Source organism: Falco rusticolus, chromosome 13, assembly GCF_015220075.1.
Source record: "Falco rusticolus isolate bFalRus1 chromosome 13, bFalRus1.pri, whole genome shotgun sequence".
NCBI lineage: Eukaryota > Metazoa > Chordata > Aves > Falconiformes > Falconidae > Falco > Falco rusticolus.
Window position 1 is genome coordinate 10,961,662 of NC_051199.1, and position 15,725 is coordinate 10,977,386.

The following is a 15,725-nucleotide window of genomic DNA, read 5'->3' on the forward strand; positions in this document are numbered from 1 at the left end:
AACACAGATTAGCCTGAAAATAAAAAAGCTTCAGAAATCAACTGTATGGACACACAACCACTTTCAGGAGTTACACAGAAAGCTGTGCAACATAACATTATGATTAATAAAACTCACATTTAATAATTACTTATAGATCCTGTAGACACAATCTGCAAAACCCCAAATAATAAAAAAAAATCTCAGATGAATGGTGAGGGCTCTAAAAACTTACTACAAGTGACAACTCCAACTTTTGTACATAGAAAACCGAGGCAGGAAAGTTAGGAGGCATCCACATGAATACTACACCATAGCAGACAAAATGAACGACATCAACCATCAAATGAAAATTTATTATTCTTACACTGTTATTTTATTTCGTTGTAGTGCTTTCCACCCAGCTTGGTCCCTACTGCTCTGAGGATGAACTGTGAGGACTACAACGACACCCACAAATGAAAAGGAGCCAAGGCGGGGGTGCAGGGAAGCTCACTTTCAACAGCTCTCCCCAGCAAAGTCATTCCTTCATTGTCCTCGTCTCTGTCATTTCCATCAGTTAAACCACCAAAATTTGACATGAGCTATAGAGTCACTGAACAGGTTGAAGCAGTGCTGTGTGTGCAGAGCGCCCTTAGCGCACTCCGTTCTGAGCTCACCTCAGACTGCCTTACTTGCTGTGCTGGCTGATGGCAGATGTCACAGGTGGGACACAATCATGTCACACATGCCATTAATAACTGCCCTCTGGTCCCAGGCTTTTTCCAGCAGGTTGCTAAGATGACAACTGCCTAGACGTCCATGGTTTGAAAGAAGCAATTGGCTCTACAATGACTTTTAAAGCTACAAGTGTGCTCAAACACAGCTCAAGAGTGACAGCAGGTTTCTGAAGGAGACTGGCCTGACTTTAACTGGTACCAACCAGCCCCAAACCAGCCCATCTCCATGGCAGTAGGCCACCCACCTCAGTGACCAGCAAGAAGTGCACAGCAGGACGATAGTAGCAATAGGATTGGAAGAATGCAGTGTGAACTCTGCCATCTGTGCTAGAATACGGATGAGCCCAGCAGTGGCAGCACTCATGAGCTGATCCAGCACCCAGCAAGTCACCAAAGGAGCCCTTCCTGCGGCAGCCACCGCTGCGGGATCAGGCCCCTAAAGCAACAAGGATGGGTCAGGAGGTACCCAGTCTATCTGGGAGGGAGGGATGAGACAGCTCCTCAAAGGCTCCTCTGGACCTATTTTCCACAATTATACTGCATGACCCAGGGAAGCTTCTGCAGTAAACTGCTCCATCCTCCTCCTGCCCGTGCCCAGCCCCCAGCACACCCCTCCATCCACAGGGTCAGCGCCTCTGCAAACATGATTCCCAAAAACATAGCCAAGTAGATCCTTCCAAAAATGGCAGATGCATCTGGCTTAAACTCATTTAAGGAAGGACAGTTGACTGCTAATATTTCTTTACTTTCTGGATTTTTTTTCCATATATATCTAAAATTTCATTCATATAGATACACACTCACAAATAGCATACGTGTGTGCATATATGCATGCATGCTTTTGAAAATACTGACCTGACGCAAACCAATATGAGATTAAATATGTTGCAATTAGCTTAAATTCCTCAAACTAAATCTAACTTTGAATTGCAAAATGCACTATCCCCTTCTACTTCTGAATTAAACGGGGGAAAAAATCCCAAGGATTGCCATTTCATCTGCATGTTCAGGAATACACAGTTGGGAAAGGTGATATTAGGAATGTTTTCACAGTCTGAAAGGAAAAATCTTATTTTGGTTCTTGTGGAGTGAATGTTTCTATTTGTCAAAATTATGGACCATGAGGACAATGCTGACTAGCATAAATACATGCAGCAGACACTGTGAGGAACCAGAAAATTCAGAATTTGGGAGGAAACAGCATGGTACAGTACAGAATTCAAGGAAGTCAGGAATACTTAGAAAAAATAAGCACTGAAGACCATTTTATTCTGGCTTTAAAAGTTTCTGGAAATTCTTTTTTCTTGGAACCTAATTTAGTTACTCAATCTCCTCTTGCCTAAGAAAAGTTAAGGTGGAAAAATCAACATGGAAAATATGCTAAGACAACTAGAGGTATAGGAATGATCGATTCACAAAATATTACCTTTAGAATATACCTAATAATTAGGTATAAATTAATAAAGGGTTTAGAAAGTAATCAATCATAAAATGCAAAATATCCTCTTTGCATCCTACAGGAAACATTTAGTTATCAAAAGACTATTTATTCATCACCTCAATTTTATTTTTTTTAAATTTTCATTTTAAAGTTTCAGCAGAAAGGAGAAGGTTAGACATTTTCTTTAAAGTAAATTCTTCTGCCTCATCCATTACCATAATATCTGAACATTACCAACAATGAAAGTTTTTGGTTACTGAGTAATCTGAAAGCAGTAGTAAGAGAACCGAATCAGACAATTAGAGGCATAAACCTTCCACTACAGCTGGACAGCATCAAATGCTGCCCTTACTGAAAGCTTTCCTCAGCAACATCAGCTGCATCTTTTTTCATCTGGCTTGTCAGCTCTTTTGCATCCATAAACCGATACTGCACAGGCAATCAAGTCATCCTGGCGTGCCTGTAAGTATTGTTTAGGATTACTTGAGCAAAAGGACTGTGATCAAATCCCCAGGCTGTCACACGCATGGATTTTGGTAAGGGCTGGGGGAAAAATACTAACCCTTGGAGGACTCTAGCAATGAAAGAGCCAGAGGTGGAAGTCAAGCCTTTGCACCATCACCAGTAGGAAACAAATGCCGAGGAGAAGACAGACAGGGTTTTAAGGCATTATCACAGACTTCTGAAACCCTTTTAAATGGCCTATCAGTACCTTATAAACAAGACCATCTGAACACCACCAAGTGTCCAGAAGGATGAGACAGGAGATCATGGATCTGAGCTCTTGCAATAGTTCCAGTACCATTTCCTCACGCTGCACCATATGAAGAAAATTATTTCACCTTCAACAGCAGACCCTTCAGTTGTAGTTATCTGACTTGCACCTGGCTTTGTGTTGCATCTTGCTAAACTACTGAGTGTAATACGTGCTACTAGTCAGAGACAGCCATTACCGCTTATGGGGAACACCAAAATGTTTTCAGCAAGATGAAGCTGTACGTTGCCTTTCTGTAGCTTCCCCAACAGTCTGATCAGCAACGAGGCATTTGATCCTGCGTTGTAACAAGTCCAGTTGACCAAAAGACAGAGTAAGTACAGGATGGATGCTTTCTCTGTTCATGATATCATAGTGCATTTGAAGAACAAGAAGAGTCATTCATTGAGTAAAGTGTTGGTTTTTTCACAGCTCAAAAGAAGAAGTGAAGGTCACAAACTCCACTCTTGGACATGTATCCAGAATTGCTGAACACCAGCCTGGAGCTCAACAGACTGCTACTGGGTCAGTACAGGTTCGTGCGATTACTGCAGTGGACTACAATCACAGATCATCACAGCATCCCAAGCTCAGTTTTACTTAATTTTGGACCAGAAACCATCCTCTTCCTGGAGCTTGATTTATTTTATATATAGATTTTGGCTTTGTGGCAGAGTGGAACATATGCATTACTACTTTAAAAGAGGGTCTTATCCTGCTACTGTTCCATGCACATGCTAAGTTCTGTAGTACTGTTTTTTTCCACTGCTCTGCTACTCTCTCTGCCTCCCCTTGGCTCACTGGTACTGCAGAGAAAGCTAATAGATGTGTTCAATATATATTTTACCAGGTTGTCATTAGCATCCCCTTGGAGCACTCAGCTGTAATGATTCCCAGACACTGTGTACAATGTTCCATTTTTAGACCCGCCACTTTCTCTATAAAGCCATGAGCATAGTGCTGGCCTTGCAACTTGTGGAACCTTAAAATAAAAAGCAGACCCCAAAGTGCTGAAAGGGTGGCAATGTTTCTGTGAGGGTACGACAATTCCATAAACTATGTTATCTTTTAACCTTACTGTCAGATTAAGATGGCAAAAAGTTCAGGGAATTTGAACTGGCAGTAAGTCGTTACTGTGCTTTCTAGACCTGCTGAAATAGGGCCTGCCTGTAAAATATCATGCTGCATACAGTTCAACAGCTACATTTCTGCCTAATCTTGGATTATTTTTTTTTTAAATCCCTGTGTTTGTCTGCAACTGACTTTTCCTCCACAAATTATCTTGCAGTTACAGTGCATATGAAATAGCCCATACTCGTTCAAACCAGGAAGCCAGGTGTGAAAAATCCCAATCTGAAAAAAAAGTCGGGGAACACATATTACAGGCTAATTATAAGTGCTTGGAACTAAATCCCTTATTGAAGCTGGCTGAAAACTTGGTTTCATAAATCTGTTCTGTTAATGCAAATGATGAGCTACACTTTAGATCTCTAATGAGAGATGGGGAAGCTTCAGGGAGCCATCTAAAGTAAATTCCTTTGCACAGCAGAGCCAGCACCTCCAGTGTCCTTCAGAGTGATAAAACCACTGACAACCTGAAATATCCCTGAGGTAGCAGGAAGAGCAATCTTCCACAATCTGACATCAGGTATGAAAAAATACTATAGGGTTTTCTTGATGTAGAGCAATTAATCACTCCTGCTTGGGCTCTAACCACCATGAAAGAACTTTGCTTGACTTTCTACTATGAAGGTAGAACAGACTCTAAATACTGACAATAAATACAAACCCTTACACACCCTTCACAGTGCAACCACTCCTCAGACAGCTATAATATATACCTCCAAATAAGACACATACCTTGTAATAACTCTAACAGCCTAAAACAATGTCAGATAGTTATCTTCTTTGGAAAGATAACAACATTTTCAAAGTGCAAAGCGCATTCAGATGACCAATGATTCGCATGCATGTAAAAATACCAGCATCAATATCAGTGAACCAGCAGTGACAGGGAATGCAGCTGGCAAATAGCAAAATAAGAGGATGATTCAGTCTATTTGTAGTTTTTCTAGAAACAAACATCCCAGAATATGCATCTGCAGATATGCTGTTAACCCTCCCATTCCTTCCAGCCTCCGATACTCAAATTTAGGTGATTCAGATCACCTAAACAATACTAAAAGAAAGATGATGTTCACTATAATCATAGCATGCCTCCTCCAAACCCTTGGTTTTATTTAAAATTAAAGGATACACACACTAGATATTTACCTCTTTAACAAATAAATTTTCTGCTTTTTGTTCTGCATCTTCAGGTACGGAAGGATACAGCGTCCTGATTTCCAGGGAAATTGTGTCTGTCTGACAAAAAAAAAAAAAAAAAAAAGCAAGTTAGACTGACAGAACAGCAGTTTTGCCTCATGAAGAGGTTAAGAACCTTATTGTTATGGCTTGCATTTTTCAATTTGTCATGCAGCCAATACACATACATACCAACAACTACAACCCAGCTCCTGCCCACACATGCTATTCAATGCTGTCAGCTAAAGCATTTATTACAAGCAAGAGCAATGTTTGAATAGATTTCCGGGAACAAAGTTGTTCCAAGCAAACTTGTTTCAGTGTCTGAGATTTCTGATAAAAATGTCATCAAGCCTTCCTTACATCTTGTCCCAGAAACATACACCAAATCCAACAGCGTTACTTGTCTCCTCCCCTTCTGCACCTCATGCCTTTTCAGCCAGGAATGTGGAAACAGAACCAAAAGCTTTGACTCTTTTGGAAGGAAAAGAGAGGAGCAAAGAGTCCTCCCAATAAGTTGCAAAAGGACTGCCAGGACAGCTCAATGGTTGGAAAGCAAGTGGAACTAGGCAGCAGCTTCTCAGCCCGGCATTCCCACCCGTGGGCGCAGGCAGCAGAGCAGGACTGACAAGGGACTCCTGACGCTTCCTGCAACCTCCTTTCAAACTCAGCAGATGCTGCCCAAGTTAGGCTATGTTTTTTTGAAGGCAGCTCCTAAGTGAGCTGGCTTTTCAGGCCACACAGTAGGAAACCACACAGAGAAGTGGATTTCTAGAAGGTTTCCACAAGGAGCCAAGCTTGCCTTAGTTCCCACCAGGCTAACGAGGGGCCAGGGCCACCAGCAGTGCTCCACTGTGTGACCCAGGGCCTCCGTGCTGAGGTTAGCATGGCAGTCACTTTGCAGAAGTCACAGGAGAGGGAGCGTTGGGGTATTTTGAAGTAATCCACAGGTCTGGTCCACTCATTTTCACTGCCATAAGAGGGGAAAATAAACAAAACCAAACCCTACAAGACCAAATTAGGCTCTCAATTACAACGGAGTAACTCTGCCACTCAAGACAACAAAGGACTAAACCCAAGACACATCTGGTTTCCCAAGCTCACTTTCTCTTCCATTACAGAAAGGCACATGATTTCCAGAGGAAGACCTATGGCATAGGACTGGTTTAATATGAAGAACCACTACTTACTCAATACCGTGAGGCACCATGCAGTATCTACTGTGCCCCTGGAGGATATCCTCCCAGTCCCCAGTCTCAGACTAAAAAGTGATGGTTTTTCTCTACAAATTGGAAACACCCAAACTCTACATGACAATTGCCTGGATATTATTATGCATTTTGCCTTAAAGCTTGCACAGACCATGCTGATTCCCCCCCATCACTTCCCATATGAGTAATTGTTAAAGAAAGGCACGTATCATTCAGGCAGATGCAAACATCATGGGATTCCCCGAACTTTTTCTGTTTCATCTGGTTAGCTTAGGATACAATGTGATTAAAACATTTTGGCTCCCACAGGTAATGATGGTGCCTTACAAACACCACAAATCAAAAGAATTCCTGTTATTCTGACAAACTAAGCGCAGTTTCCTAAATGCAGGCTCCTCGGCTCTACCCAGCTGTATTACCAAAGCCTGTGTGCAGTAAAGATTTACACAATCATTTAGACTATGAGTGAAAGAGGCAGCAGACAGAGAAGTATGAATTTTCAGGCCACATTTAGTAATAGTGAAGATGTCTGAATCCTTGGTTGCTTAGGGGCTTTCCAACAGTACCCACAGTATCTGGAACACGCTTTGTTATTTTTACTTTACATACATGCAACATGTGAAGTCCCTTTTTTTAAGTGGTCCCAAAAAGACGCAATCCCTGAGTACAGCTGAAAACCCATGGGTGGCCCTGAGGTCCATCCTATGGAGTTCTTCCCAGGGCTGGGGTCCTGCCACCAGCAGCAGCAGCCACTGTCCATCCTTCGATGATATCACCACTGCTGAAGATCAGCTGTGGTTTCAAACTAAGGCAGAGAGAGAGGCCACAGGAAAGAGACATTTGATGCACCCCGTACCTCGTACTGACCCTGTTGGGACGGCAACTAAGCTGCAGTGCTTCTGCTTGCCCACAACAAAATTTGTGTACCCCCCATATTACGCAGAAGGTAACTAAAAAACCCCAATACTGGAAATTAAGACATATAGTAAGTCAAGTTTTTTTATCTAATACAATGCTTCTTGTCAACTGGCATCAACGCACTGACCAAGACAGCCTTAAATCAGGTCACTGTGCCTCCCTTCCCTTATACAACTTGTTAAAAAGACAAGTGGAACAAGAGATGTAACTCAAGCCCACTGTTGTGCCTGTGATATACTCCCCCACCCTCCTTCTCAACAAGAAACCATTTCAAAGAAACACAGCTGTGCAAAACAAAGCAATCATGTAGCATTGGGTTGTCACATTTGCAGACTTTGCCAAAGAATATCGCAGGTTTATTTGCAGGTATAGAAGTGGGACGTGGAAAATCTTGTGTATTGTTATATTTAAACTTGTTTTAAAAACTACAAAGCACTTCCTTTCTGAGAATTAGTTATGTTCAACCACTTAGCTGCAAAAGCTTTGCCACAAAAACACTTCCTGTTCATAGCTGATTACTTCCAAAGTTAAACGCTATTAAAGGCTCATCAGACACAGCATGTATACATCAAAACCTTGTTGGTTCAGAAAACAACTGAATTTCAACAATTAAGTGCTTCTGAAAGGGTCATAAAAAAAAAAAAAAAGGATTTTATTTACAGAATTCAGCATGCATAAACGTGCCTCCAATGCAGCCTAATTTTCTAATGTTTAGGCAATCATAGCAATTGTCGAAATCAGAGGCAAACTACCTTCTTTGTGCATGCAAACTGCAATAATCAAATAGGGCAGGTATCTGCCTAAAATATTAAATTCAATATTCTTATGAATTTTTAAAAGATCTATTTTATATAAATATTCTATATCCAACAATAATTTCTGGCATTCAGCCAGGCTGTCTCATTTGCATAAACTGTTGGCCCCAGGTGTTTGATTAGTTATAAGGTGCAATTCAGTTAAGCACCCTCTCTTGCTACACTCAGTCTACAGCGAAAGCCACAAGTTAATATTGTTCCTTATCAACAATTGATTAGGCATAACGCTTTCAGACAGTGTCTACTTCCACAGACATGGTGGATTTAGTATTTGAAAATGGAATTCAAACTCCATCAGCCATTTCAAATACTGCCACTCTGAATCTAGCAGCTTTTAGTCTGAAAGCATGTTACCAGTGGTTAAATCTTTAAACGTTTGCATGAAAAATTATTACATTTACTTCCTGAAAAGGCAGCCCTTCTAAGAGAGCTAACCACACATGGGCAGAAATGTTCCTGCATGTTAATGCTTAGATCCAATCTCTCTGAAGAAAAGTTGCTCAGCCCCATTTTCATCCAAGTAAACAGATCTACTTAACATTACCAAAAACTGTAATGAGTTAGTTCATCAAATTAAAAGGCAGGATAAGATGAAGCTTTTGTTGTATGCTGCATGGACACCACCATGCGAATGCAGTTGCTATACAGGGCTCTGGGCAAGCTGCTGTCTGCTGTCCCAGCACACATCACCAAGGAGGTACGAGCGCAGGGGCAAAGCATAAGGAAAGCAGGCACAGAGCACATTTAAAGGAAAGATTTTGCCCCAGCACTCACTGAATCATGTTCAGGGAGAGACTATGCTTTGCCCACACAGCATTTCTTTTGCTGACTGCACTAGCTCTTTAAGTCCAGATACCCCTCACTTTCCTGCCCCTACCAGCCATTGCACACCTGCATGTCAAGGATACCCATTTCCCATCAGGCACAAGAATAAATGGAGTCAGTTTCTGCTCCTCTAAGGATGAGCAGATACTGCCTATCACATGGGAAAGTGGGAGATAAGTCATGTGCTGTTGAAAATAACCCATGATCTCACCACTGTAGCTCTTCTGATCTTAGAAATAACAGGTTTACAGGGTTATTTCCAAGGAGGCTCTAGGTCCTGTGCGGAGAGCTGCCCCTATGGCACACGTGCTCTGTATCATGTGAGGAAGCAGCGTCATTGCCTGCTCTCACCCTCTCCCCTTAAAGATGCATCTGGTTCTGTTTGTGAACTTCTGTATCCAAGCAAACAACTTCTGTCCCTGCACAACATCTAGATAGCAGAGGTTTCACATTCTGAAAAATAGGGAGATTTTGTTCAGCTCTTCCTCGTTCAGAGCTAAAAAAAAAGAAGCCTGGAAACACTTCACACCTGCAGGTGCAGAGTATCAGCACTGCATGATCCAGCCCCTCTTCTAAGGCCTCTGTGATGCTTGGAGGGCACCTATGTGTGCTTTCAAAAGCCCAGAAGAACCAGGAGCACATGCAAGACCTGTTGAAGTTCGGTCTGACATTACATAGGCAAGCTTTGCCATCTTAACACTGGTTCTAATTTTAGGCAATGGATTCTTATTTCTATTGTAGGTTCAAATCAGACATTCAGCCATATTTATGCAGTTAGCTTAAGAAAGTCTGAGTTCCACTTTTCAAAGAGAGATTTTAAAGAACAGTGTGTGGGGAGAGAAGGAGGAACCAGTTCTCATGACCCAGAGTTCAACATGCTTTTATACTGTATCGGATTGAAGTACCTATTAAATAGTTTCAGCTGCCTTTCTATGAAAATTGACTAATATTTATCAACATATTGTTAACATATATTTAGTTACTAAACCTCCACACAAGTCAAGATATTAAAAAAGGGGTGCTGAGTCTGCTGCCACTAAGGGAGGGCATCAGTGATTCTACACAAGAATTGAGATCCTGGAGAGATTTGAAAAAAAAAAAAAAAAAACACAAACATTGCTGCAGGTTCAGTGAATTTCCTAAGGATTGTGACATGAAGAAATGATGGAAAAATACTTCAGAAAGCATACAGAAATAATTTTGCTTGTATACATGAAGGTGCTTAGGAGCAGAATTACAAAAGCATGACAACAAATTTGTGCAAGACTAAGAAATGAAAGGCTAAAGGTGGGAGGGAGACCAATTTGAAGGAAGTTGTCACACTTCTTTAATAGCATCCTTTCCAGTAAAGAGGTAGGAGAAAAGGGAGAAATAGGAATGACAGACAGGGGCAGTTCCAGTTGTCAAGGGAGAGTGTGGCCAGGTCTGGGGAACTGAAGGTGAATGGAGCATAGTAACTCAATGGTGAGGATGCAAACCTACCAGCACCACCACTGAGTGTGCACATTTTTACGAGCGCAACAGGAAGCCCATCAACTCCCATCCCACTCACTACCACCAAGAAGTACGGCGCAAGCTTGTACTCATGTGACAGGCAGCTCCTGTGACTCTCTGCAGATCCTTCCTCCACACAGTGGCTGCTGTATGGCTGCAGAACTTTCCACTGCCCATTATTCCACAGCACAGCAACAGAAGGGTAATTTGTTCACAGGGTGCAGGAACAGGTGAAAAATGAAGCTGAGCTGCCGTGCTTTCTGTCCAGGGGAAAATGGACTTTGGATAAGCAGGAGGAGAGTTAGCAAGCGAGGCATTGCTCAGAAAACAAGAAGTAGAACTGACATGACTCGATTTTTTTTTTTTTTAAGAAAGAATTATTAAGCACAGTTGCAGAAAAGTGAAGCATCTTTTCCCCAGTTGGAGTAAAACCAGAGAATGCATCTTTGTAATGTATACATCTTGTACTCTTCTGTTGAAATGCAAGGAAATAGAGGAATATAGTCATTCAGGTTCAGACTGACACAAAGAATTCTTTGCTGTTCCACAGACTTCTCCCAAGATGTTGGAAATGATGAACAAAAGTCTTGTGAGAATAACTGCATTCCCTTTGAATACAATTCAAAGACGGAAAGCAATTCTGAGATGAAACAAAAGACCAGACAGTACAGCAGCTATGATAAGAATTGACCCATATCTGATGCCTGCAGTGAATACCCAGAAATGGGAAATAGCTATCAAAAGCAGAATTTTCTCTTATGCTCGCTGCCTCAGCTAACTCTTTTGGTGGGGTTTCAGTCTGAAGAGACTTTCCCCATAGGATGTGCTAACACACAGGCCCAACTGGGCCTGCATCAACACTGAGCCACAAAGTCTGGAGCAATTGTAATCATTAGGAGTTAAACAGTAACGTCCACCATTTCCTGGGGCATTATCACATTAAATAACACTCAAGAGCCAGCCTGAGCACCTCCTAATTCAGTCAGACGTGGATTTCTTCCTACTCAAATGGCTGACCCCAGCTCTTGTGCACAGGTGATACTTCAGCAGGAAGGAGCACTGCTACAAATAGACACTCTGCAGCTGAAAAACCCGTCTGCGATGAGGGCTCTGCAGGCCTGTCTGGCGGCACAGGCTCTTGTTATTGCAGCTGACTTCAACAGAAGATAACCAAAAGAAAAGAGACAGGTTTATTGCAAGGATTTGGACCCTACCTACCACTGCCTCTGCTCTTCTGCGAGTACAGGCCACCTCTACTATGCGAGTACCTCTCTCACCTGTCTTAATCCTTTTTCTTCTTCTTTTATTTAAATAGATTATGCAGAATAGTTGCAAAGCATAACACAGAGGAAACAAAATAGAAGTAGCTACTAAAAGCCAGGCACCAACTGCTCAAAATGAAATTAAAATAAGGATATGAAAATATGGTTTGACGGGCAGAGGTCTTGAGCAGTAGGACATGATTCTTCTTCCACTGAGAGGATTTGCTCCACTGATTTGAGCTCAGTTACTCTAAAGCAAGGGGCTCGAGGGCCTTGTGACAGCACACAGTATGTCTAGTCAGCTTTATAATGCTAAATTTCAATTTTATAAATTCACAAATGTGCAAAATGGATAAAGGAATTAACGATGATGAGGAAATCTATTCTGTTTAGTTTTCTCTCGATCCCATGAGCACATTAACTCAGTTAATGCCACCAAGGAAATAGAGCCATTTAGTAAAACAAAGCAGTCGATTAGATTAAGTCAGCCCCACAGGACTACAGCAGTGCCACGAGCTGATGGGAAGGGCCCTCACACAGCAGTTACAATTGGTCACAAATGGAAATGTATTTCTATTAAAGAATGCCTATTCATCAAAACCTAAATCTTTTACAGAGGTCAGTTGATTTTGAAGAAGCTGCTGTAAGATGCAGGCAATCTGCCACCTTATGTGCCTGGCAGGAGGCCTCCCCAGCAGGCAGACCCTGCCCTCCCAAGCTGCCCTGTCACTGCCATGGCAAAGGCTGCCCTGGACATCCAGGTTCTCCATTTCTTTGCAGCTTGCCAGGGCAAACAATGAGGATCCTGGGATGAGGTCAGGAAGCCCAGGTATCCACTGCCTGTTAGCATCCCACCATGGGAGCCTGCCTCAGCACTGAAGACTCTGCATCCCCCATCACTCAGGATACCAGATCTCAAGCCCCACTGGACAAGAATTTAAGACAACCCCAAACCCAAACAAAACTCGAGTCCATTTGGATTTATCTGTCTCATGCAATCTAATGTCAGCAATGGCACAGCTTGGAAATATGTCACATCTACCATCTAAAAAGCGTGACTTTGAGCAGAAGGCCTGGAGCCATGGCCTGTCAGATTCTAGTGGCCAAATATATTAAGCAGAATAGGATCAGAAAGACTGGATGTAAATTATGGAAGTGTGATTAAATTAGATTATAACAGTAGGGAGAGATTCCAACACTGGCCAAACTACCACTGTGCTGAGCAAACAGACAAGTATATGTTACAGAATAACATGTTTGCTGAGCTCCTGAAATATATTTGGGAACAACCAGGACTTCAAGCTTTATCTAATCCTGAACAAGAAATTCATTCACACAAATGTCAGAGGGAAAAAAAAAAAAAAAAAAAAAAAAAAGGAGTCAATTTGGTGGGAGGGAATTAAGGCATTACGCATAAATTAAGAAAATCTTAGAGAGCCCTTGGACAACTTCTGTCTCTCCCTCTAGCAATGAAGACTAAATAAATAAATGGACAGACAAACCTAAGAGAAAGAATAACACATATTTGCCTTGTACTTACTGAAAAGTCATCATCGGGGAATAATATCAGATCCTTGAACTGGTTATCCCCGATATTTTTTTCAATCTCTGTGATAACAGCTTCATAATCCAAAGGCTCCAAGAGTTTGGGTTTTTCCTGCTGTGGGAAAAACAGAAAAGATCAGGCAACCTCTCTACACTTAAATCCGCCTTCCTCCCCTTTCGTAAACTGAGATCTACTGCATTTTTCCTTTTTTAACCCAAAGTGTGAATAACTTCTTCCCCCACCCCCCAACCATTCTTCCCAGCTTGTTGCAGCTGAGCTCATGTGAGAACAGTGGAAGTGAGGAAGCTGGGCCAGTTGTAACAGTCACTTTCCATCTGGTAACTCAATAACAATCCGTCAGCTCATTACAGAGACCAAAACCACCAGATTAATTTACCCATCACACTCAGGAATACTCTTTCTCCGTAAATACATGTAGGCAAATAGATGGACACAATAAGAACTGAACACAGGTATGACTCTGAGCTAATATGGTTTAGAATAAGTAACTTCCTAATTTCTTCACGGTCTTACACAGTCCCATCTCTTGAACTGCTGGTAGCTTGTGAATGCCACCACATTGTTTTACTTGGTAATAATCCAAGGTTTTTCTCCTGGAATAAACCATCTGGCACCCATCCCCATAGTTTTTCTTGTCAGAAACAGGATTAGTATAATTGTACTAGCACTATTATTGCCTGTAACAGTGGTAAAGTAAGAAACCACCATTAAGAACAGCCAAACAAAAGTAAAGTCACACTGTGTCGAAATACAATCCAAAAACAGAAAAAGTGAAGCCCACCTGACATGCTAGAATACATTAAACAAATGAAAAGTCATGTATTAAGAGTGACAACATTTGCTTTGTTTAGAGACTTAAGCATCAGAAACAGGAATGGGCCAGAGAACTACTAGAAGGGATAGAAAAGCCAGCAATGACAGAAAAAGGACACTAGTGGAAAGCAAATGCAGAAACACTTCTTCAGTTGCATGCACTGGTGGACATTAAGCAAGTTGTATTTTACCCACTGTTCTTGCACTGTGCTATCCAGAATAATAGAAAATTTCCTTCCCTCCCTCTTCCATAAACCAAAACCACAGTGTATTGGAAAAGAAAGCTTTCACATCTTCATGAAACAAACTTCTGCAACAGACAATCTCATGAATCTCCATCATATTTGATTATATATGTATCATTAACATATGGTCCATTGTACCTATAATGGTCCAAATATACAAGTCTCTCCGTCTTTTGACTTCCTTCTAGAGAGTTCCTGTTTTTTCAGTAAATACAGTAATCTCAAGATTTCTCCCCAGCCCTTGTGAACACTGTTTCCCTTTTACATTAACTTCAAGACTCCTTTTGGTATCAAATGCATCTATGAGAATTTTAATTAAGTATCAGTAACACAGCCACACAAAATAGATTGAAACACTGGGATAAGCATGTTCCTAGAAAGTTATTCAATTCCTGAACAGCTTATGATAGAATCACAGAATAAGTCAGGACCTCTGCAGGTCATCTACTCCAACCCGCTTCTCAAAGCAAGGCAAGCTGGATCAGGCTGTTTGGGAACTTGTCCAGATGAGTCCTGAAAACCTCCAAGGATGGAGATGCAATTTAAAAAGTTGGAGCTGTTCCTCCAACAGTTGAGTCTATTAACTCTCTTCTCAGTCTATTAACTCTCTTAGTCCCATTTGCCCACTTAAGAGTTAACAAACTTCTAAAAATCATTAGTATATAGCATTTACAGGCCAAAACCACTATCTACTGATGCTGAGACACTGAAGTCTTGTAAAAGATAGAAAAGATCAACACATAACAGTAATTAATAGGACTTCTTTAAAAGCTTTTTCTCGAGGAAACTGGTTCACGAATATTGCTGTGGGATGCAAGGGAGAGGGAGGGAAGAGAAGCAATACTTGACCTACCTAAATATGGTGTATCTTTAACTACCAACTCCCAGGAAACCACCAAAAGTTCTGTCTGTATGAATAAAATAAAAAGTGATTCTGACATACAGATATTGTGCTAGATTCCTTCCTAGGTGAACCTGGAGACATAAAAGGAGAGTTATGAAATAGATTTGGGATAGTTTACAGGAAAAAAAAAGAAACTTATCTAGAGGAAGGCCACCGTAAAACACAAAAGGGCCAAATGGGAAGAAACAGCTTTAAGTTTAACTTAGATTTTGTGACAGGAGTCTATAGCAGCATGTGATGTTCAGGTAAGACAAGGCACGCTGCTAGGACACATAAGACTTCATATTGACCCAGCCATGTCACCTTAGACTGTCCCAAGCTGGTACCAGCCGGTACCAGCTGATGTTAATATATCTAGTCCTGCTCAAGAAATGTCTGTTTGAGTAGCAGCCGTATCCTTCAGTGAGGTTTCGGTCTGCCGTTTACCAACAGCGGTTCCCCATAGCGATGCAGTGGGCTCATCCAACCATCTTA

At 41.6% G+C, this 15,725-nt stretch overlaps 1 protein-coding gene across 10 annotated transcripts in view; it reads right to left on the reverse strand.

The window, feature by feature from the left end:
• DOCK10 (dedicator of cytokinesis 10) overlaps positions 1 to 15,725 on the reverse strand; it is a 134,034-nt gene that overhangs the window by 87,676 nt on the left and 30,633 nt on the right. For 9 of the 10 annotated variants that reach the window (XM_037406772.1, XM_037406777.1, XM_037406775.1 and 6 more), the window contains exons 2-3: positions 13,263 to 13,382; positions 5,168 to 5,257 (exon numbers count right to left, since the gene is read on the reverse strand). In XM_037406772.1, the coding sequence (XP_037262669.1) occupies positions 5,168 to 5,257; positions 13,263 to 13,382 (210 nt within the window). The remainder of the gene's footprint in view (positions 1 to 5,167; positions 5,258 to 13,262; positions 13,383 to 15,725) is intronic. The other variant, XM_037406771.1, reaches the window with a different exon arrangement.